Below are 24,640 nucleotides of genomic sequence, written 5' to 3' on the forward strand. Positions count from 1 at the left end.
AGAATTGTTTGGGTTGGAAGATCCAAAAGACCTTAAAGATCTTCTAGTTCCAACCCATTACACACTTTGCTTCACAGCCAATTCACAGCTGGAATTTTTTTAGTGATAATTGAAGGTGTCATCTAATCATATACACTCCTTTCTGACATAAAAAGGAAAATTTAAAGAATTGGTAATACTGAAACTTCCTGAATGGCTGGACATGCCCAGCTTCAGCTGAAGCCACCAAGAAAGCTGAATGCTTCATATCTTTAAAAATCAGAAGTCAGTTGAAAAATCCATAGCGAAGAATACATGTTATCTCATCTATGATGAGTCTTTTACCTTTCCCTTCAATCAGATCCAATGAAAACGTATGTTCTCTAGCATGACAAAATTTGATTTTTGAGTAGTGTCCCAACACCAAGCTCATTGCACTTCATAAAGTAAGTGGGAAAACAGCCTAATGAAGCAAAGGATGAGAGTGTAGAACTAGTGTGGAGTATTATGCAATTGCACTTACTTACCTGCAATCAAAAGGAATCCAGACATGTAAATAGCCCATTTTTTGTATTTGTTTTCTTCTGAAGCAAAGATACTGGCCTCTGCTGGAACCCTGTCAGCACTGCATGTGACAGGACCGATGCAAAATGACGTAGCCTGTGTCCACCTGTAACCCTTTTGTAACTGTCTGTCACCTTCTAGGTAACATCCGGCTGCACTTTCTGGTCCTGGTGACAGGCTGTACATCGGTGGGAAAAATCCTGGATGCTGAAGTTTACAAAATTACTGCAACAGATTTCTGTCCTCTCCAGGAAGAAACCAAGGAAGAGGAGCGTGTTACTGCCTTGAAGAAAATTCTAAATTCTGGGATGTTCTATTTCTCCTGGCCTAATGCAGGCTCTAACTTTGACGTGACTGTACGGGCTCAGAAGCAGGGTGATAACAACTATGAATCTGGTAACTCGTTCTTCTGGTTAGTACTGCATGTTATACCAAAGTCTTCCGTTATCCCTACCTGTATCTTATTGGTCAGACATTCTCAAAGGGAAATAAACATATGCATTTCAGGTGCACCTCCTTTCATCTCATTGTCATGTCATTTTAGAGGGCATGTGGCCTTAGTGAATTCATGGTAAACCTGGGTCAAGCACGTAACTTCTGTTTAATTAAAATTAATCTGATAGTGAAATGCAATTGTAATAACAACATTCTCTGTTTTTAAGGAAACATAGGATGTACTGCTCACACTACAGAAACATGTCTCTACATGTCAAGAGTAGTTTCCCCTGCAGTTCTTTTTAATAATTTGCTTTAAAAGTTATGTAATAGAAACCTGCACTTGAACTGTTCCTCAGTTCCATCATCTGTGCTGAAGTATCTTGTATTTCTTGAAAGTATGTGCATTTAAAGTCTGTAGTTTAATGTTTCAGTAATATGCCCCAGTTTTTGTGTTGAAAACATCAATATTAATGTGTTTACAGCTCAGTGTAAATGTGTTGCATGGAAGAAAACTCCTGTGATACACTGCTCTGTACTTCTTACTTTCTTGTGCTTACAAAGCAAAGAAACAGTATTTTTTGTTGTGGTAAGTATCAGTTGGGTAGAAAGGTGAGCACATAATGCTGGATTTTGTCTTCCCTAGGTGGGTTCAACATTGATTTAATTCTGTTTGTTTGCTTTACAGTTCTGGCAGAATGCTTGAATTTCCATACCCTCATTTTTTTTTTCTTTTCAAACAAAAAGATAGTCACACAGGAAGCATAGTTGTACTGGAAATAAACGACGGTTATATGATGTCTGTTAAATGCGGGTGTGCTGCTAGAATGTGTGATGAGTCCTGTGGCCCAAAGTAGGTGAATATTAAATAAGCAAAAAAAAAAGTTCATAATGGATGATAAATAAAAATGAGAGAGCAGTTCAGCCTGGCTAATCTTTCTAGCCATGATGCGATTTTGGCTAGTAAGATCTATCGTTTTGAGTTTAACTCAAAAGAGAGATACATAAAACTTGCTTTCACCTGTGCTAATTATGCATCCCTCTCGAAGAGTTGACCAAGCATGTTAAGTCAGACACATGGCACAAATGAACTGTATTCCCGTGATGAAAATCCTAGGATGGCAGTATCCCTTAATAAAGAAACAACCTTTAAAGCAGCTCTTTTTACCTGTTTTGTCTTTTGAAACTTCTTTTCTTTTCTCTCTTTGCTGTTCTGGCTAATCTAGAAGTAGCCCTTAAGGGGGTTCCATTCTTCTTATGTTGTGGAACAGGAATGGTGACAACATCACATTTAGAAAATTTATCTTGAGGCAGTTATGCGATATGGGAAATATCGGGCCAAACAGTAGGTTCTTTAGAGAAGTAAACAATGGAATAAATAGTTACACAATGAAAAGTGTCCGATGTCCTTAGTTGCAAGCAACACAAAGTGCCTGTTAAATGAACTGCAACAACAAAAATCATCTGCTGGAATTAATCTGAGTCTGTGAGTAAAGCTAGGGGAAGGAGGTGGAAGAGATACAAAATCATTTTAGAGTTGCTTTTTCAGTTACATATTTAAAGGTAAGAATGACTTGCACCTTTTTCAGAGAAATGCTGTACTCTAGAAGAACAATTCTTCAGGGGTTTTGCTAGATGTAATAACTCTTGTATTACTGAGCAATATATGATCATAAAAAGGATTTTCTTGACCCTCATCTGTGACTAAAGGCACATTTTGGAAAACCATCATATTAGAAGAGACTAGTGTCACTGTTAACCAGGCATGATAGGTTTCTTGGGTTGTTGATCTTAAAATAAATTGAAGGCTAAAACAGACATTCCTCTTAATTTTAGTAGCACTTTTTCCAATATCTCTGTTGACTTATGGGTCCAGTTTCTGCTTGGAAAAATTTTCCTGAAAATCCTTGATTTTAAAATGGCTCTTCATCCTGTAGTGTATGCTAAAGTGGTCCAGACAATATTATTCAGAAAGTAATTAGCTTGACAGCGCTGTCATTTATGAAAATGATTACTAAATTTCAATGTATTTGTGGAGCTGAAAGAGGTGACATTTGCATCTGAATTTATGAGAGAGAGGTACAAGATCTAAGGGCAGCACATTGGTGGTAGCTGTGCTATTACAGTTTGCCATGTTGCCTTTGTAGTAGTTCACAAGGATTTCTTTCTGATATTTTCTGGCTTTGGATAAAGGTACAATAGAAAAGGGGTCAGAAAATATTAATTGCTTCAGTTAGTGATTATTGCGGCGTGACACCCGTGGCTGTCTGTCTTACTTTATTCAGTAATATATCTGTATGTTGTTGAACCTTTCAGGAACCAGCTATTGCACCTGCCCTTCAAACACTACCAGGTGAACTGCTCTGACTGGTTACTGAAAGTGATGTGTGGGGTAGTGGACATTCGCACTGTTTATGCTTCCCACAAGAAGGCAAAAGCCTGCCTCATCTCTCGCATCAGCTGTGAGCGAGCTGGTGTCCGGTTTCACATTCGAGGGGTCAATGATGACGGACATGTGTCCAACTTTGTTGAGACGGAGCAGGTAAGTGCATGTATCCACTAGCTTTGAATAATTCATCCCACTCAAGTTTAAGTGGGGCAGAAATTCCAACAAGAATTAGAGGAGCTCAGCAAGTGTTTTTTCCAAGAATGTTTAAAATGTTGTTGCATGGCAGATCTATTTGTTCTTGCCCATTCAGCACTTCTTTGCAATCTGTTCTTTTTCTGGGTTTCTGACTTTTCCATGCACACAGTTTTCACTAATACTTATGGTTTTTTTTCTGAATGTGAAAGTCTGGCCTTTTGATATTGTAGTGAAATACAGACATGGGGTTTAAAACAATTCAGAGACCTCTGTGTGTTAGTACATGGGAAATCAACATGTGTAACAGTAAGTTTTTCAGCCTTATGGAACTTATTAGTTATCAGTCATGAGGTTCATATATTAAACAAAAGAATGTTTTCAAATCTGTTCCATAACCAGTGTCACACTTTTATACATTCTGCATGCATTTTAAAGTGCATTTTTCTAAAATTCATTGTGTTTTCCATGCTATAGAATATAGGAGAAGAACTAGTTCAAAAGATTTTCTATAAAGTCGTGGTCTCTACACTTCATTTCTGTTTCGTTGATTTTAAATATCACTGTTAGGTCATTCAACCAGGTTTGCTGGATTAGCCATTGAAAGTCTCTTGCACTACAGTGGCATAACTGTGTCTACACTAATGTAAAAGAATTTGGTTAGAGATGCTGGGGGTGATTTTCAGCAAAGACTAGAGCTTGGGATTTGCTTTTGGCTCTAACTAAGTCACTTAGAGTCATACAAAATCTTGTGATCATAAATATTCATCCGTCAAGTCTGCCTTATTGGATTGAAGCCATCACTTCTTTGTACAGTATTTTTTTCAGCTATAAAATGAGGATGATTATTAGTTTCCTGTCTCACAGGACTTTAGCAGACCAGTGAGGACAACATTTATAGAATATAGGGTAGTGCATGATGTGCTGTGATGAAGAACTCTTAGCGCTCAAATGTATCATTCTACTTAAGAGGAAGCTGCACAGCAAAGGAGCTGGGTTCGCTGGGAGTCAAATTTTACCCAGCTTTAACCTCTTCACCTGTTTCTGTCTGAGAACACCTTAGACTTGACACAATGCAGCATTGCTCAGCAGAATGCAGGAGAAGAAATTGCAGACTGGTATTCCCCAGTCTGCTAGTGAGGTTTGATCCCCAAGACATGCTTAAAGCATGCACAACAGGTGAATTTCTTGCACAGTAGTCAAGAGTTCTCATCGGGATTGTGGGTGGCTCTTTGCTCATGTCCTTCCTTTTGCATGGTTTGCCTGCATTTTCAGTTGGCTGGCTTGGCAGCCTTCCACTTAGTGTTCAGGCTTCAACAAATTCTGCTGGTTGGATGCAAGACTCTTCCCCTGCTGTGCTTGGGTCTAATGTCAGCCTCTGAATTCTCTGCTAATAATTCTCTTTTGTGCCTCTGTCCAAAGCAACTGCAAGGCAAGTTCTGCAGCATCTACATCTTCCTAGAAAGTCTGTCAGTGCACTGGGAGAGCAGATGCAGATCTGCCCAACAAAAAGTGGAATTTCCCCCGGAATCTGGGAACAGAAGAAGGGACATATGCCTATTTAAGTAATAATAGGGTACAGTCTGCTATTTTAGTTGAGTGCCTTCTCATGAGCATTAGTGCAAAGTACATTGCACTACTGATTTGAAGAATATTCTCTTGCTGAAATGCAGAGAAAATAAAATGTTAGGGTTGTCAGCTTTCTTTCAGATCAGTGTCACGTTTGCTGCACTGCACTTAGCAGTTGTCTAATTATGGGAAATACTTCTGGTATACTGCTTACTAGTTGGGTCAGAAGTAACTCATTCTATTTAATTATGTTCCTGAAGTACAGTGTGTTTCAAATGATTAGCATGAAAAATAAGACGGCCTTTGCATCCCAACAGAAAACCTGAGGATTTGCTCCTGCTGAGCAGCAAAGCAATACTTAGTTGCTAAAGCCTCCCTTAGCTGGGGCTGGATCAGGCTCTTATAGGAACTGCTGTGCTTTGTTCCCGTTCAGCCAGGGGCTGCTGTGAAGTGGGAAGACTGAAGGTTTTTGAGTGTTTTGCAACTGGGTAAGCAAAAGCACAAGAGTGAAATGGTTATAGGGTAAAAGGCTCTAGTAGGTTCAAAATTTTAACAAGGACTTGCATTTTTAAAGTATTGTGTGGTTTTAGTTTTTGTTTTTAAAAGAGAGAAGAAGGTTGCTGTTGCTAATGGTGATAAACACTAGTTTTACCAAGCTGCATGTCCTAAGGAAGCAATGTTGGGCTAACCACTGGGATGCCTGAGATCCAGTTTAAGCTGCCATCCACTTACCAAGGAAGAGTCCTAGAATAAACTCTCTCCTACTTTCATAGTAGACTACTGACTAATTGCTCATGAAGTAATATCTTGGCTGAATAACATTGTGTTTTCATTTGCTGCAGCCTGTACAGTATAATGGCATGCTGGCTGTGCACTTTCATGGATAAATAGACCCTAGGATTCTGAAAAGCGAGGACTTTTCCTCCTTTTGTAGGAATTACTTCTAACGTTTCTCTGTTTTTAGGAAAGGGAGAAATAATTAGTCTTATCTTCAGGCAACTCTCTTCTGCATAGATGGTATGCTTTTGTCTCCCACTGAGTTAGCGTTGTGGCATTTTAGCTCTGCGGTGAGTCATTTTTTGTGGGCTCGCTTAAGTGCTGTGACTCACAGTGTTTGAGAAGAAGAGGGGGGAGACAGTTAAATATCTCGCTTTTTTTTGCTTTTCCAAAAAAAAGAAAGAAAAAAAAGCTACTAGAGTATCTTTCAGATGTTTGATCCTTTGGCTTGCATCTTTACAAAGAAAAAAGGAGGAAGAAAAAAGGTAGGAAACACTTAAGGAAAAATAAAATATGAAAGGAAAAGGGATTTTTTTTTTTTTTTAAATCCCTCTAACATGTACTTTCAGATTTGCTACCAGTATTTTGTAATGGGATGGTAGCCCTCTCTACTTGCAGTATTGCAGTTAATCCTCAAGTAGTTTTAAAATCCTTCTGTTTCCCAGTAATAGCCTATATGTTTCTCTTCACCTTTTCTTCCTCTCTAGTAATCCCTTAAAGTTGAGACTGTATCACATTCTTTTAATTCTTTTCTGCTGATAGCATTGAGAAACAAGCATGCTTTCTTCATTTAGTTTGTGTGCCTGTCACTATTTACATTTCAGCTCCTCTCCCAGTTATCCTCTGAAGAGTTAGGCTAAACTCTTCACATCTTATAACGTGACTTATGGGGAACAACTGGAATTTACTGAAGATAAATGAGTGGTTTCAGTTGTCTTCTCCTTCATGGAACTGTTTGAGAAAGAAAATGAAAACCTTGGCAAGGTATTAAAAGGAAATGCCATGATTAACCTTCCCTTTCTTCCAGTTTAAGAAAAAAATGTCAGGCGTGGATTAAGAAAAATGATCCCTGTTTCACAATAACTCCTAGACCATGTTGGATAGCTCTCCAGGAGAAGAATGGATGCAATCACGTAGTTAATTTATTTTCTGGATCAAGTTTTAGTATGGCCCCAGGCAGGGCAAAGAGGATTATTTTGGCAAGTACATTCTTGGATTCTGTGGTCTGGGCTAAAGGGACTCATGGAGAGGTATTTAGGCCATCTGTTATCCATGCTCTTTGTGGGTTGTGTGACAGAGCTGGAAATCGCAGAACAAGCCTTGTGAGTATCTGTTTTATCATGGATGGACTGTTTCTCTGTGTGCCCTTCGAGTCTATAATGAATTTTGCTGTTTGAAGATGTGACTGGATAGTTATTTATTTCTGATGAAGCTGAGTGATGGAGATTAGTGAATAAATTATTCCAAGTGATGAATGGGCATAGCATGCTGGGATTAGAATACCAGCTGGTTGATGTGGATGTTTACTTCTTGCTCAGAAGCAGTAGCAGTTTGCTTCTTGCTCAGAAGCTTACTAGCAGTACTGGTGCAGGAAGCTTGTGTTAACAGGTTGGATCACAGGGGCAAGGTCTGGCCATATGCAACAGAAAAGGATTGAGAAACATCCTTTTGAACTGTCAGAACTATTGCACTTAATCCTGGAGTCAGAGAAAGGGACCACAAAAAGAGTCTAACATGGCAAATTCTAACACCAGAGGTCAAGACAATCAACACAAGCGATCTATTATCAAGGCAAAGAGGTCTTCCACTTGGGTTAAGTATCCAGTCCCTACTATGTTGTCAGGCAGGAAACTGCAGGAAATGTGTCTGAAAATCCAACCAGATAACTGGATTGGATTGTTCTATGAACTAGACCCTTTGAGATTAATGAAGTAGTCATCAAATGTTTTGAGGATTTGATAGGAATGAACATTCTCCTTGGGGCAAGTAGGCAACAACTTGCTGTCATTTTGGATCTAAGACAAAGATAAGATTCCACAATAGTATTACGAAGCCCAAAGACAGAGATTTAGCAGTCTGTATCAACTATAATGACAAAGCGTTGTCTAAAATATAATGTGATTGTTGTTGAATGTTTAGAGAAAAACCAGCCTGATGTTCTTGGATGTATTTCTTGTCCATGAGTTAAGGAAAATGGAGGACAGGAAAATTCTGGAAACAGAATATAAGGAACTGTTCATCTTCTGTGTTGTGACTTAGAATAAGGGAAACAGACTGATAGAGGATAGGGTAATAAAATCAAAAGTAGAACAACAAAAAAGTGGGATAGATATGTGCTTGTAGAAAAAACAACACTGGGAGTGAAAGATGGTCAAGTCTTGGAGGAATATGAGAAAAGAAATTCTGTACTTATCCATGCATAAATCCTGGAATTGAATGAGTGTCAAAGTTGGAATCTTTTATTTATGACTATAATTTAAACATGGATGCATTATCAGTGCTTATTTACGATTTTAATGAATGGGGTTTCTTACAGTGTACATGCGTGTTGTTCAGTTTACGTCCATTCCTGAACTGGAAAGTCTTAGTCTCAGTCTTTCAACCTGCTTACTTAACAAGTCTGCTGGTAGGAAAGCTGTTGCTGCTACTATTGTGTAAGATCAAGGAGCATATACAATGGAAGGCAATGTCAAGATCAGGGGTTGTGTTCCTTGGAGTGGTGAATGAAGGACGGTAGGTATTGCTGAAATTCAGGGAAGATTTTTGCATAGTTGTAATGCTTAATGGGTACAGTCTGTTTAAGAAAGGAATGACTGACAGAAAAGTAATTTTAATGAGTCTCCCACTCATTAAAAACACTAGGTCTTTTCCCAACTCATGTGCAGCTTGGAAGAAAACTATTTTGGACTCATCTGCATCACAAGAATGAGGTGAGAGGATTGTGAAAGAGCACAGGATTGCTCCAGAGAACAGGACGATGAGCCCTGTAAGTGAAAGTTAAAAAGAATGTGCTAATGCCAAGAACTTCCTTGTGAATGACTCTGTTGGAGAGGCCATGCTCCAAGTTCAGAAACCTCATCTGAGTTTCTAAAGGCTACATGGCAATGTGCATAAAAATGTCAGTTTCTTTAAAATGCCCTATCATCATAGAAGAGTTCTGTATTAGACCCTATCCTGGCAGAGAACCCCCCAGCCCATCACATCAGGGTGTGGGCATCCTGTTTAGATCACAGGAATGATTCCCAAACAGTTTGAACTTTTTTGTTGTTGTTTTTAAGTTCTCCAAATGGACAGCTTAATAGAGCCAAAAACAGTTAGAAGAGGTAATGGGTAAAAACCAATGAACAGAAAATATGAGTGATAGTAGTAACAAACATCTGTTAACTCTTATGATGTTGAATCACTAATAAGTGGAAATATGAGCATCTGTTAATGCAGAAAGGCAGAAATGTTTGGTCAGTATTTTTCTTTTGTATTTGGCATAAAGAAGGCAGGTATATATATTCATGGTCTGTAACTGATGAAATACTTTCCATTTAAACTGTAGCTCAGCAAGATGTTAAGCTGCAATTATTAAAATTAGAATTATTATTACTATTTTTTAATCAGTGGGTCTGGAGAATTTGCAGCTGGGACTTCTGAAAGAGCTGGCCATAGAGAGATACTTGAGCTGTGGATTTTTCAGTTAGTTATGGAAACAGCAATGTTCAGAAGATTGTAAAGAAAACTGAACTTCTGTGGCAAGCTGCCTGAGTGGCCAAATTGTACTTCATAAAAAGCTTTTCTGTGTTCGCCATCATTAGATGTTTCAGTTCAACTCATTCATCTCTAAGGTGATGACTATTGCCACATTTTGAAGTGAGCCAGTCCTGACTCTTTTTTTGGGACCTGATCCTCATTTAGTATGAGTCAGGATAATGTTAGGCTGTCAGTGGAGCTACAGAAATTTGCTTTACCTTAGAATTAGCTCCTCTGGGTCCATGACTGTGAATGAAAAAGTGATTCAGTGTTTGGAAGTCACTGACTAATTTTGGTACAGCCTGTCCCAGAGAGGATGTGATAAAGAGAAAGAAGGTGGGCCTGCTCACTCCTTCTGTAGTCCAGCTGCAGGACAAATGCTTCTGAGCACAGAATTGCAAACAGGTGCACCAGTGTGTTCCCATGGGAATTAGCTCCTGCACGCAGGTGCCATCAATGTTTAGAAAACTTTACTGGGAGAGCGTTTTTTAGAGCCATGTTACTTGAAGTGAGGCAGGCCTTGCAAGAAAGCTTCTCTGAGCAGCCACCTCGCTTGCAAGGGGTTGTGCAAGGATGCAGTGTGACCGAGAAGGGTTCCTAATTCATTAGTGTGAGGCCAAAACCATAAAAACATACAGTTTTGCACTATGTCTGGGCTAGCCATCATTCTAACACTGACACAGTGTCCCTGACAAAGCCTCTTAAATCTTTCTTCTTGGTGAAATGGGGATAGTTGTAAATGCTCTGCAAAAATATTGTAAAGATCAGTTAGATAAAACTGGTGATGGAATATTTAAATACCTACCTCTCTGGTGTAGCTATATACTACTTCTTTTCACATGTGTAGTTCTAAGAATTATACACTGATAGTGATTATATAAATATGAGAAGTAAATTAAGGCACTAAGCCACCCAGCCAGCACTTCTAGTGACAAACCCAAAAGCACAAACCACATTCAAGCTGTAGAATAACCCATTTTCATGTTCTTTGCTATTTTGGGAGCTACTAGCTGGCTGGCAGCAGTTGTGCTAAATGATACGGTGTGCGTAGAGAAGCAGCTACCTGGATGACCTGGATACCATTCCTCCACAGGGCTGCAGAAGACTCATTGTCATGCATAAGATAACAGAGATGTGTATCATGTGTATCATATATCCTCTGTGGAAAACGGCCAGGATTCCATTACTAAGTATAGGTCAGGGGAGTGAGCCAGGCTTTGCACAGTTGCTCTGTGGTCATACTGGGTCTGAAGATAGTACCTTTTGTGCTAAGTTAACATATAATGTAACTTGCTTGGGGGCTGGTAGAGGGGTAAGGCAAAGGGGGCAATCAGCCTTTGTACGTAGCATAGATTTGACTCAAAATCAGCTTGTTAGCAGCAATCGTAAGAACACATATTAAGGGAGAGTTTGAGGTCTGGTTAGGGAAGGAAATAGGGAATTTGGAGCCTCTCACTGTAAGTCTCCTGGAAAAGAAGTAGATCACATGCTGTTCACTGTATCTCAGAATGGGAGTGGCAAAGCTGCTGGCTTATTTGGACACTGACAAGGCACAACACGCAGTGAAATAAGAAATAGTAAATAAAGGAAGAGATAAGCTTATCCCACACCTGGCATTACCAATCATCGGTCACAAGGAGCAATGACATTTTGCACAGTTAAGTTTTGAGAGAGAGAGTGAGAGCATATGGTTGGTCTTCCGGAGCGTCTCCACTAGTAGATCAAATCCATCTTCATTGCGAATGAAAGATTCCTTTCTTCTTTGCAGTGTTAGTGTTTTAAATTTTTTGTTATTTCTGGTGAGTAATGAATTGAGTCTGTTGCGATGACATGAAAGCAAATACGTTGTGCTTTGTTCCACTGCCTGTGAGACTATGGAAAAGTGGCTGAGCAGTAAGTGGATACAGCGAGATACATGGTTTACTTTTTTTACCCTTTGAGTTCAGTGTCGTAATCTGTCACCTTAAGAAGGGGTCACAGACTGATAGATCTAACTGCAGAACTCCTTCCCTTTATTGCAGACAATTTACTTGGATGATGACGTCTCTTCCTTTGTGCAGATCAGAGGTTCTGTTCCACTGTTTTGGGAGCAACTGAGGCTTCAGGTAAATATACAATCAAAAAGCCTACCTTACTTATCTCTCTTGCTACTTAGAATTCTGAACTTCAATAGAATTTAATCAGTTTTTTTTAAAGAGCCGCGAAGTTCATTCAGTGAAAATGCTGAGCTCTGTCATTTTAGGTTTACATTGTAGGAAATTCTGCATGTTCAGATAAACGGAACTATATCAGGCAAATGGCTATAGTTAAGTTTAATATTTTCATGTGTTTGTGTGTCTCTACAGGGAACTATTTGTAAGGGACTGTGTCCTAATGTCCTAAGATGAAACTTACAGCAGTATCTTTACAACATTTTCAGTTTGATTTGGAATAACCTTTCCTTATAAAACACTCGGTTGGCTTGATGATACTGACCTCCCCAGTAAAATGTGGAGTATCTAGGAATACCAAGAACTCTCTAGGAGTACATTACCTTGAAACAAAATATAATGTCTGGATAGTGTGTTTGCTGGATATCAGTCAAAAGGGTGAAGATGATCTAATCTGATCTTCTGCAAGGCAAAGACGTAGGGTTTTGTCAGGAAATTCATCAAGCCTAGTGGCTTACCTTTCGTCTCTGACTTACATTTTATATACAGTTACAAGATTAAATAAGAATCATCCTAGCACTCTTTGCATTCTCTTAACAGAGGGATAAGCAACTGGAATGAGTTTGCACTTATTTACATATAATTAGTAGGGAGAATGCATAAAATAACTGGTTTTTTAGATACTTTAAAGATTATTTAATACTTTCTTATCATTAAATCTAGCACCTAGGCATTATTCAGAGCTACTAGATTTAGGGCAAAAGAAAGGTGACTAAAAGGTCTGTGGTCTTGTCTGTTAGCACCATCCAGTGCCACACTTGCTTCTTTTTATAAAGCAGGTCTGCCTGTATGGTCGTGTGCATGCCCTGCCCATGATGTAGCTGTATCCAGCACTGTTGTTCCGTATGTTATGAAGCCAAAGAGCTTTTTCTGAAGTATTTTTGGCTAGTGGGTAGCATCTCTAGTTAAACAGAATTTTCAACTTTTTAGTAGGGGCAGTCTGCTTTTTTGCCTAACCTGGATTAGATATGCAGCTTTCATTTATGTTGGTGAATCCTCATAACTCTTATTCCTTGGATGTGAATGTGCTGGCACTGATGTTAGAAAGAATTGCAGAAACTAACCTCATGAAAAACAAAAGAAGATGATGAAGTACAGGAAACAATGCATGATCCTATAAATAATTAGCAATGTAGTTTTTGGAGAGGAAAGAAGCTCTGCATACTATAGTAACAATAGCTGTCATTCAAAAGGAGTTTAGGGCTCCTGTTGTTGACATACATATTAAAAGTCCTATTAGACTGATGACACAGGATTTCTTCCTTCCTATTTTGAAAGAACTGTTCTGATGCTTTTTTAGTTTGTGTAAATAATGAAAGATGAAAGAACTTGGGACACTCAACCCATAGAACTGGCATAACTGCAGCCTTTTCTGCTGAGGGAAGGGCAGAAAGAATGCTTGGCACACAGCATACTCGTGTGAGGCCGTGTGGGATATTTACTAGAGGAAGCTGGCGAAGGGATGTGGTTTGTTTGGCCAGAAAAAGATGTGTAGTTATTTGTTTGCTTAATGATAATCATGTTTTCACTTCTAGTTGAAAACGTGGTTGTCTAATAAAAGCTGTGAATTTTTGTATTAAGGATATTATGTGTGTGGGTGTGTGGAGTCAGTTGTAGGTGTCTGGTGTGTTAAAAAGATGTTTTTCTCTGAAGGAATAAGGGAGACATCTAGTGATTTAGACTCTAGCAGTTTAAGAAGTTATTTTTCTCTCTTTTTTTTTTTTTTCCTTCCAATATTTTCTTTTAGGTGGGTTCCCATCATCTAAGGCTTAACAGAGGTCTAGAAGCTAATGCTCCTGCCTTTGACAGGTAAGCTTCATTCCACTTTGGCAATAACACAGCAGCCTGGCATTTAACCAAGATTCCACTTTATGCCTTCATAGCAAATCCTGAGAGATGTGAAACACGTGGCCAGTCTCCCAGGTGTTCTGGATTATTAAGTGGTTTTACTTCATTCACTTATTTTTGTGCACTTTCCTTTCTGTTTTCAATGGTAATTGAATTAATTTGGTCTTCTGGCTTGTTTCTGTAAAAGCTAAGAAATACCAAGTAACATGCAAAAGGAAGGTCCTTGTAACCCTTTGTGAGCCAACAAATGTGAATTTGCACTTAAAGTACATAGAACATGTGTTCTTTACCGTTGTAACCCAGGTAATAAAAAAGTAAACACTGCTTCCATTCAATTATGGACTTGTTTTTCTCCCCACTGCTATACAGAAATAAGTGTCTTATTCTATGATCAGTATTGTGTGATGCTATCATGCTGATGCTTTTCTACTTTAGCCAAAAACTGGCTTGTAAAACTTTCTAAACCACAAAGACTCTGCTTGTCAGCTGGAAACTGTAAAAAAAGCCATGAATTAGCTTGATTCCTTTGAATGTCTATGAAGTCCTTTAAGGGCAAACTCCCATGGATATCACTGACTGAAAAAGATGTGAAGAATTCAGGCTGAGGAAAGTTTTCAATGCGTAAGTGCCAGGTCATGGGATTAGTTTCTGGTTTGGCTTGGTTTTGGCCAATCAGAGTTTATGTTGATTTTGGGTAAGGCCTCTTAATTCCCTGATTTCATTTACTACAACTGTTAGCAAACATGGTGTTTGTGACTATTAAGTTTTGCAGCACTGAAGAACCCAAACAAAGATTAGAACCTAAAGGGACTATGCACCATTAGCAGTCCCTGCTCCAAAGGGTCTGGGCTTACATTCTCCAAGCTTTTTAAGGTTCTTAAATCCAACTGAATTAACTGCCTTTGAGACTCATGGTCTTGTGGTTATCTGGTGCCATGGTAACTAGCCCTCCCAGTGTCCTTGAAGCTCCATCTTAGAGGTTTGCATTCCACAGCAGAGAGAGTTTATATAAGAAGAAAACAAGAACGTATTTAGCATCCTCTTGTGCTGCCCAAGAGATTGAGAGTACCTCAGCAAGGTACTTAGAGTAGCTTTCTTGTAAGAAACATGAATGTGAGTTCGATTGTACTGTTCCTTCTTTCCGTTGTGCACAATAAAGCCTTTGCTTTGATCAGGTTATGGATGTCTCTGCTTACAGATCTGCAAAAGACAGTCTTTTAAAAATGGGCAAGGAATAAGCCACTGCTTATAAGTAAAAAGTCTCTGAAGCTTAACAACCTGATACAGCTTTTCTGAGAATGTTAGATTGGATGTAGCCTATTAAATTTAACCATCTGATAGGTTAATGTGTTGAGAAGGCACTATGGGAAGCAAATGGTAATCTTGTTAGTGGAATCTTTTGTGTCCTCTCTCCCTGGGAAATCCTCAAGCAGCTCTGCTGACAGTACTTAAGCAGGTGATCTACCCTCCAGCAGTTTTGTTGTATGAAAGCAATATTGTCAAAGCAGGATTTTGATGCTGGGATCAGAAAGGTGCAAATGTATGGGAAGAGTTGTCATACAGAGAACTGATCACAGAACTGCGAACATAAATAGCACCAGAAAGTATATTTAGCCATGTTTCTAAAAGGCCATGATGATAACTTTTTCTTTCTTTTATCCCCTTCCATGGTTTTCCTTAGGGCTTGTTTCTGGCTATAGGATTTAATGGTGCATGGCAGAAGATGTGTGCTTGCTATTTTCCTGACGCTTTGCCATTGCATGTCACTTTGCAACATTTAAGAGTTTTTCATTTATTTTATTTTTCTTGTGTATTTCTACCCAGCTTCCTTTTAAGTACTACCAAAGTGGTGGTAGTACATGATAGAAGATGGCTTTAAGATCCAACTGTTTCCTAATGAGCCAGCACAACTTCTGTAGCACATGCATGCCAACTGAAAAAAAATTATTGGGAGGAGAATGGGTGCCTCTGCATCTGGCTGAAAGCTCTTGACTTGGGAGTCGCTAAACATCAGGTTTTGAGAGATGGCATAGATGCTAAAAAAACCCACCCACGTTATACTTGTCCTATTTTTTTTCTTGAAGAATCTGGGTCAGGCTGCTTGGCTGAAAGGACCTTTGGTCTGATCCAGTGCAGCAGTTCTTATGATTACTAACCTTCCTGCTTAATTTAATTAAGCTGAGAGTGAATGTCTCAATGTTGCAGTAGCTTAGAGATGTTTGAACCCTGTCATCTATGGCATGTGTGTTTGTGCTGATCTGGCTTTGGCGCTGGAGTCCTAGGCCCCAGTGCTGCTGCCACCTCTTTGTAGGCTCAGCCCTGCAAGATGCTGGGCAATTCCTGTTAAAGTGTAATATGTTTTTTTTTCTCTTGTTGTCTTTCCTATGTAGTTCCCAGGCTGACAGCCAAGAGGTGGGAGCATACAAAGGGCAAAGCTAACAGTGACATGAAAGATCTGGGGCCTGTTTCATAAGATGCCTCTTTCTTTAAGTTCAGTACAGAATACTGTGTCCATTAATTGCATCCTTTCACCGTTTGTACTTTAATAACTGATTGCAAGGAAACTGAGGAAGATGTCTGTAGCTGCTGTGGCTGAAACTTTCTGCTGGATGGAGCAACCAGTGATCTTGACTTCTGTATTTTAAAAAAGGTAGTAGGCAACAGAACATGGTTTTGTTTAGTACCTGTTATGGTTACTTTTGCTGTAGGCATATGATGCTTCTGAAAGAGCAGTATGGAAAACAAGTGATCGTTAACCTGTTGGGAAGCAGAGGAGGGGAGGAGGTGCTCAACAGAGCTTTTAAGGTAAAAGCAATATTTATTTTTTTTAACTGCTGATTTCCCCTGAGCCTCCGTGTTCTTCTGTTTTCCTTCTGGGCCAGCAGGTGATGAATAGTTTATCTAAATAAACTGTTATCTCTTTATTAGATATTGCATACTGGGAGGGTGGTGCTTCATAGTCTCATGGCTCAATTTCCAGCGCTGCCTTCCTGCTTATTTCTTCACACGTTTGTGCACATTCTCTTTGATCGGGCTTTAAAAAAATATTGCCTTAATTCACCTAAGAGTAGTTCTCATTTGCAAAAATTAATTGTGGTCAGTTTTGTCATAGTATGTAGTCACCTGTGCAGTCAGATGCCTGATGGAATTGCTGGAACTGCTTGGGAGTCAGGCCCTGACCCTGGCTCACTGAGCATAAACCAGCTGTCTTGCTCTGATTTTAATGGGAAATGGCTATCTTGCACTGATTGTGATGGGAATTAGTTATCTGAGTATCAGATGACAGTGATGCATGGAGAAAGGTTTTCCTGGCCCCTGAATGTCCCCAGGCACAACTAATACCTGAAAGCAGGAATGTCAGGCATTGTAGAATTAAAGCTGCACTGAGTTTTAGTGCAATATTGTCATGGCCAGGTTTTTAAAACTAATGTGAAGCCACAGATTGGCACAGAGTGGGGTTTGTAGCAGTGAAATAGGTGTCTGAATCTGGTGGGAGGTTGATGGAAGTCTGCCTCTGAAGCGCCTGTTGCTTTAGAAATCCAGTACTTTGGAGTATGTCTCCCTAAGAATAATATGAAGAATGGTTAAAGTACACACCTGTAATAAGTGTTATGTATTTATCATTGGTAAAGAATGATACAACAGTCTGAGATCAAATGTTTACTGTGTGAAACTAAGCAAAATGAACATTGTAGTTAAATACAGGGATTTGTTTCCCTCTCTGTTGGAGTAATGTACTTGAGACAAGGAGTGGCTGGAGGGTTTTGGCAGTTTTTCTGTATGACCATTTCCTCCTCCTCCAAAAGAGCTGGGGAGGACTCTCAGCTTTCCAAGTGGAAACTTGACAAAGTGAAAGTCTTCTTCTGTACAGAATATGGCCAAAGAGAGTATTTGTGACTAAGGCTTCCAAGGCAGTAAGGAAGGTACAGAACTGAAGTCTGGTCCTAGCTTCTGTTTTCAGCATCTTCCTGAATTTCTGCATGACACAGCTAAGCCTTTATAATGTCCTGTTTCCCCTATCTTTAAAATAGTTTTTCTAGTTTATTTTGCAAAAGCACTGAAATTTAAGGGTAAGAGAGAATCACTTCTGAATGCTCAAATAACTTAACGAGGATACAAATCTGACATTTCTTGTGAATTTAATGCTGATATTTTATCAAACTCCCACGATGTTTAAGACCATGTTCATGGCAAGTACCATACTACCAGAAGGTAAGTCAGAAACAGGGCATCTCTAGAATAAATACATTGCATTTGTTCATTTAGTTTAACTAAAGACCAGTTTTGCTTAAATTACTAAAATTTATCCCTGCTTTAAAAAAAAAATTAAAATTATGAAAGCATTCTGTGACCTGAAAAAATTAAGGCTGACAGCACAGGAACCTGGAATTTTGTACCCACTCAAAACAACCACCTCTTGGTCTTACCTTTGTGTTTTAATAAATGGATGTTTGGAGAGACTACGTAGTTAATTTTTACTTAAATGATTTTAAAGGGCTTGAATTAAAAGTAAACTAATTTATAGGGGAATGATTTGGAATGAAAGCTTTTCTCCTCTTCTGTCATTGGTTTATTTCTTTGTTTCTCCATCTTCCTTTGCTTGTATTCCTTCCTTTTCTCCCAGCTCTTGCTGCAGTCTTAGTAATTCTTATCAGAGTTGGTTTATTTATACATTTATATTCATTTATACAACAGGAACAAATGAAAAATTGTAAATGACCAACTTAGCATCAGCTGTTGCCAGACCAAAAATCAATACTGTTCCTGGTAATGCTGTTCCTCCCATAATCATTCTCAATAACAGATGTAATTATGTTTACAGTAAAAGCAGTGCTGTAGGATGGAGTTAGGAATACTCTGACAACGATCTACACCGAGGCAGTGGGTAAATGTCCTCCTCAAGTGCATTACTACTGCCAACAGCTGTAAAGGCAAGTTGAGGTGTCAACAACAGGGAAGTGGATACCAAGTGTTTTGGCTTTGGTAATAATGTAATGAAATAGATTTTGCACATCTCCCTCCAAAACCATGCAACACCTTTAAATTTGTTTCTTCAGGGAAGGCTTAATGGCTTACTTGATATAATTATACTGGTGTAACTGCTGTAACTGTACACTTTTAATGTAATATCAGAATTGTTTTGTTCAGTTTGTGTCATAATCTAAGTGGAGAAAAGAATCCATCTCTTGGGATAAGAATGTGCAGGAAGAAAGGAAATAGACAGAAACATGCACAGTTAGAGTTAATGTAACAGTTTTCTCTGGCATTGTCATGGAGAGCGGGATGTATTATTGTCGTATCTATTACAGATAATGAAATTTCTGGTGATTACAGAAATGTGTGTGAGGTCATTGAAATTGGAGATGAAATAATGAGGCTGTTTGTGCCTCTTCTTTCACTTTTATGGTTTACCACAAACATTTTATAGTATGTTTCCTGGGATAGAATTTTTTTTCTTACTTCCTCCCCAGGCCACCTCTACCTAAGTTTAGGGCCACGTTTTCCCATGTGTTTGCACTTCAGGAATGGTTAAAACAATACACCCATGCACTGTTATGCTCTTCTACCTTAAGCAGCTCTGGATAGCCTTCTCATCAGGGTCCTGGTCCTGAGCTTGCCCAGAGCTGTATACCCTTGTGCTCAGAGGTAGCAGCCCACTGCTGCAGGGCTACCACTAGCCAAGGTGCAGACAGCAGCAATTCTGAAATACACGTTGCAGTTACAGTTTGAGTTCCTCTGCCAAAAAATTGGGGTCTAACAATCCAGATTAGTTTTGGAAAGAAAACAGATGGGGGACTTCAGTTGTTTTTTTTCATGTCTGGCCTTTCAAAATTCCCAATGAACTTCTCAGTATTAAAAACATGATAAACAGTAAGCTCAGTAGTGATAAAAGCACACTGGTATCAATCCCTACAGTGTGGCTTCAGCAGAATTTGGTTTCCTCGTTTCTCTGTCTAAACAGAAACTGCTATGGGCCTCTTCCCATGCGGCAGACACTCCTATGATAAACTTTGACTACAAGTTTGCAAAAGGTGGGAAAACTGAGAAACTGGAAAATTTGCTGAGGCCTCAGCTGAAGTTGCATTGGGAAGACTTTGGAACCTTCACAAAGGGCAAGAATGTAAGTCCACGGTGAGTGTCCCTGCCCCTCTGTCCCAGCATAGCAAGGCACCACCTGGTTGGTTTCTTGCTGTGTTTGGACCATGAGTGTAAATGACCATCTTGAAGTATGATTTTTAGACAAAGTGTAGTCTTGGTGCTAAATAGATTATTCGCTTAACTGCATCTCCATTTTTTGGAATCTGCAAAATTAACAGTGCATGAATTTGCTAATACAATGTTGCAGATGTAGTCAAATAATTAGACAATTTAATGGAATACATTGTGCATCATCAAAATGTGGGTGGGGATGTTCAGGCTGAATATTTGATGATCTTGTTCAATCAACTTACAATTAGATATTATTTTAAAATATACCTTTTTTTCCTCCCTCCTCTTGTGTTTGGTTACCAAAGTCTGCAGACAGGTACTTTTCGAATTAATTGCTTGGACTGCCTGGATCGTACTAATAGCGTTCAGTCCTTCATTGCACTGGAGGTGAGTTTGTCAGGGGACCTTTTGTGGAAACATGTACTGCGTACATGGTCTGTTCCATGGCAAAGACAAGAAAGAGGGCATGAGCCGCATTTATACAAGTCTGTTTTGCCAGCCCTGTGATAAAGAATGGTACTGGCTGGAATACTTAAACTGAGGATAAAAAGCAAAAACACATTTAAGAACAATGTTGCTGTTGTTTTTTCTCCTTCTGCACCTAATCCAGATCCTGCTTGCTCAGTTAGAGAGCCTTGGGTTGAACTCTAAATCTGTAATTGAGCGCTTTGTGGAATCCTACAAAGTAATGTGGAGTCTTAATGGTCAGAATCTGAGCAGAGTATCAACAGGCAGTCGTGCCCTTGAGGGGAAGAACAAGGTAAAAAAACCAGCAAAACTGTTTATTCACAAGTAAAGAAAGATGTCTGATTTACTCTTTGGTGTCACTCGCACTGATGATTCCTGTCCAATGCAGGTTGGGAAGCTCAAGGATGGTGCCCGCTCTGTGTCACGCACTATTCAGTCAAATTTCTCTGATGCAGTAAAGCAGGAAGCCATAAAGTTGTTGCTCATGGGTGACTTCTGCAGTGAGGAATATGCAGACAAAGGCAAGATGCTCATGGACCACACTGCACTGCTGGGTGAGGCTGGTGTAAATCCGTTGCTTTTCTTTTGTGTCTCTTTTTAGCTGTCAGATATAATCAATTGCACCCTTTTGAAAAAATCAATAAGCAAGTTACTTTTGCACAAATCTATTGTTTAAAACTGTGACTGTAGCACAGCTCTGTGTGTTTTAATTCCACTATGCTTATTTCTTGTATTTTGTTTTGGACTTCTGAGTATGTCTGCTCTTTGATGGTGATCTCCTCTGACAGTTCAGAGGAGTTGGACCAGAGGGAAAGATTTTAGGGCTGTATTCGCAGCCTGGTCCTGAATTTGTCTTGAGGATGTCTCTTGAGCTCAGACCTTTTATCTGCTTACTTTTGGCCTGCGGTTTGCACATGCTTTTAGCATTTGAATCTTTAAAAGCACGATTACATTGATATGTTGGTTCATCCCTTGCTTTACTCCAGAGCCCTGATAGTCCACAACATACACATACTGGTTTGCACCCATCTAGGGTAAACCACCTTATCTCTCTCTGAGAAAATACTTGTATGCAAAATATAGGATAATTGTACCCACAAGCAGTATCAGGTGGTCAGTTTGCTTTAAGGAACTACCAGATATTAGTAGGATAGACTTGAAGCATTCAGCACCACTTCAATCCTGGGGCTGTTCCCTGATGCGGACCACAAGGAAGATTATAGCTAGCTTCTCCATGCCTGACTGCCAATGCAAATCAGGTAGATAAAGATTAAGGTTACCTCAGTTGCTCAAAAGAAGCACACTGCTAATTTTCTGTACTCACCAAAAATAAATGAATTATAGCAGTTTCCTGTGAGGAGTTCTGACCAGGCTAGAGAGCCACAACAGTGCTAGATTTGGACTCGTGTAAGACTGATCTCTGCATTTCCCTTCACACTCTAAAATTTTTAGGGCTTCAGTTTAATTCATAACTTGTGACATGCTTGATTACTTGTCCTAGTTTTGGCTAGGATAGAGTTAATTATCTTCCTAGTAGCTGGTATAGTGTTGTGTTTTGGATTTAGTATGAGAATAATGTTGATGACAAACTAATGTTTTTAGTTGTTCCTAAGTAGTCAAGGACCTTTCAGGTTCTTATACTGCCCTGCCAGCAAGAAGGCTGGAGGGGCACAAGAAGTTGGGAGGGAACACAGCCAGGACAGCTGATCGTAACTGACCAAAGGATATTCCATACTGTATGACATCATGCTCGGTATATAAACTTGGGGGGAAAGCTGGCCAGGGGCTGCTGCTCTGGAACTGACTGGGCATCAGTGGTGAGCAACTGCATTGTGCATCACTTCTTTTGTTATGTTCAAATTTTTTTATTATTATTATTACTATTATCTCCTTAATTATTATTTTCTTCCTTTTCTGTCCCATTAAACTGTTTTTATCTCAACTCACAAGTTTTCTTACTTTTTCACCTCTTTTCCCCATCCTGCTGTGAGGGAGGGAGGAGAGAAAATGACTGTGTAGTGCTTAGTTGCCAGCCGGAGTTAAACCACAACATCACTGTAGGCTAGACTGAAAAGGTAAAAGGAGGAAAAATAATTTGTTTGCACTTGAAGAAGTGCAGGAAAATGTATACTGAAACTGAGTGAATGGCCCTTCAGAGGCTTTCAAAGGGTGCCTGGTTTCTGGAAGAGAAACAGTTGATGTCAACTCCAGCTATCTTGTAGTTAATGCCATCGCCATTGGAGTTATTCCTTAGCTTTTGTGTTGTTGCTGCTAGATTAATGTCATTATTTCACACTTGCTGTGTTGTTTCTGTATGCTTTCTGTTCTTTTAGAGCACATTCTTTTACACACTCTCTTTCTCTTTCCTCTCTTTCATCAGTAACTCCAAGTATTTTGAAGGCCATGTCGGAGCGTCAGTTTGAATTCACAAGCTTCAAACGTGTTCGTGTTGCCACAGGGACCTGGAATGTGAATGGGGGAAAGCAGTTTCGAAGCAACATCCTTGGTACCAGTGAGCTGACAGATTGGCTGCTGGATTCTCCCAAGCTCTCTGGAGTTTCTGAATTTCAGGGTAATACTTCACAGTCAAAATATGTAAGCAATGTTTGCTGGCATCTCTGGAGACAGTGAGTTGGGACACACGACTTGACCAGCTGTTCTTTCCAAAGGCAGTGCATCTTGGAGGGCATTTTCTGTCAGTTCTTAGGGGTGTGGACTTGTGCTGCCTTCCTGCAGCAGTAGAATCATGTCTGAAGAGTTTCTGACAGAGCAACTCTTCAGTTTATACCATGTGACTGTTTTGAACCTTCAGAAGTCAGAGGTCTCTTTCATGCTATCATGGTGTGTATCTATCTGCTTATTCTGGATTCCATATTTCATTTTCTTCTTCCATATTCTGTTCTTTGTTCTTCATTGAAAGTGGGAGCTACATTCTTACATGCCCTCAGAATGTCTACTTGGTTTTTATCTGGAGCTAAACATACCTGTACAATCTGAACTCTGAGATTGTCTGGAAATGTTACAGACAAAAAGATTTATTTTTTTGAAGGTAATTTCATTTTCTTTTCAGTATAGAAAGCTCTTATACTTGTAGCTTGCTTAAATTGGCTGCTGAGTTTCTTACTTACAGAACAAGGTCAGATATTGCAAATGATCTACAGATTTTATGAAGGAAATGAAAAGTGAATGTTCTGCCATTTAAAAATTGAGTGGTTACAAAACTATGGCAAAACCTGTGCTTTTGTTGTTACAGTGGAACATTTAGCTTCCTGCAGGCCTCAAAGGAGTAGTCCTGTGCCTAACCTTGAAGCTCAGGAATTCATTCCCCAAATCTTTGGCTACTTGCACAAGTTATCTCGTTTGAACCCCTAGTGCTTAGGTGCGTGGATATGTGACTAGGTACAGACCACTCTACTCTGAGCCGCTTAGGTGGGTGATTGGTCCAGTCTGTTTCAGGAACAACTGAGATGTGTTAGCGCATGGCTGTGTTTGTAATATTAAAATCTCTTGAGTGCTTGTCATGTGCTAGCCTTGCCAGGCCTTCTTCTGAGACAACTGGAGAAGCAGGACTGCATGGTACATGCAATCATACGTATAAGCAGCTTCTGGAAGAGAGCTGACTAATGTGAACAGAGCTAGGGTGTGACCATGCAAATGTCTCTGTTCATGGTAATGTTAATGCAGTGCCTACCAAATGGGTGAGTGTTCAAAGACAAATGTCCGAAATTATTAACGAGAAATGCACATGTGACAGTGCCTGTCGTGTTAAGCCAGCAAACGAGACTAGCTGTCATGTGCTAGTTTCACCCTTGTGCCTACGCAGAGTTGCTGCATATTTTACTTCTTTTTCTATTCTTGTTTTCTGGGGCATATCTGATTTAGGCTCTTATGGTTGTCTGCTGTTTAGGTCTTCATGTTGAATTAAGTTGCTGTTACCTTGGCCATATGAGAGCTCAAAAAAAAAAAAAAAATAATTATAATCCCTTTAGGCAGTGGACAGACCTGATGGGTCAACTGCTATACTGCACAATATGAGAGCATTTGATCTTCATAGAATCACAGAATAGTTAGGGTTGGAAAGGACCTTAAGATAATCTAGTTCCAACCCCCCTGCCATGGGCAGGGACACCTCACACTAACACTTTGGTGTTTTACCAGCGTAACATCCACAGGCCTAGGCCAGGGAAGGAAGGGTCACTGTGCTCTGGAGTGATCTAACCCAACCTTAGGTATGGGTGATCATCTAAGAAGATCTCAGAAA

At 39.6% G+C, this 24,640-nt stretch overlaps 1 protein-coding gene across 1 annotated transcript in view; it reads left to right on the forward strand.

The window, feature by feature from the left end:
* The window catches only part of SYNJ2 (synaptojanin 2), a gene marked incomplete at both ends in the record, with an annotated part of 65,714 nt that overhangs the window by 17,041 nt on the left and 24,033 nt on the right, over positions 1-24,640 (forward strand). The window contains 10 exons of the mRNA XM_080616562.1: positions 685-955; positions 3,295-3,520; positions 11,665-11,748; positions 13,601-13,662; positions 16,410-16,506; positions 19,664-19,833; positions 20,217-20,298; positions 20,522-20,671; positions 20,768-20,933; positions 22,760-22,951. Coding sequence (XP_080472688.1) covers positions 685-955; positions 3,295-3,520; positions 11,665-11,748; positions 13,601-13,662; positions 16,410-16,506; positions 19,664-19,833; positions 20,217-20,298; positions 20,522-20,671; positions 20,768-20,933; positions 22,760-22,951 — 1,500 coding nt within the window. The remainder of the gene's footprint in view (positions 1-684; positions 956-3,294; positions 3,521-11,664; positions 11,749-13,600; positions 13,663-16,409; positions 16,507-19,663; positions 19,834-20,216; positions 20,299-20,521; positions 20,672-20,767; positions 20,934-22,759; positions 22,952-24,640) is intronic.

This window comes from Psittacula echo, assembly GCF_963264785.1.
Source record: "Psittacula echo genome assembly, chromosome: 4".
Taxonomy (NCBI): Eukaryota; Metazoa; Chordata; class Aves; order Psittaciformes; family Psittacidae; genus Psittacula; species Psittacula echo.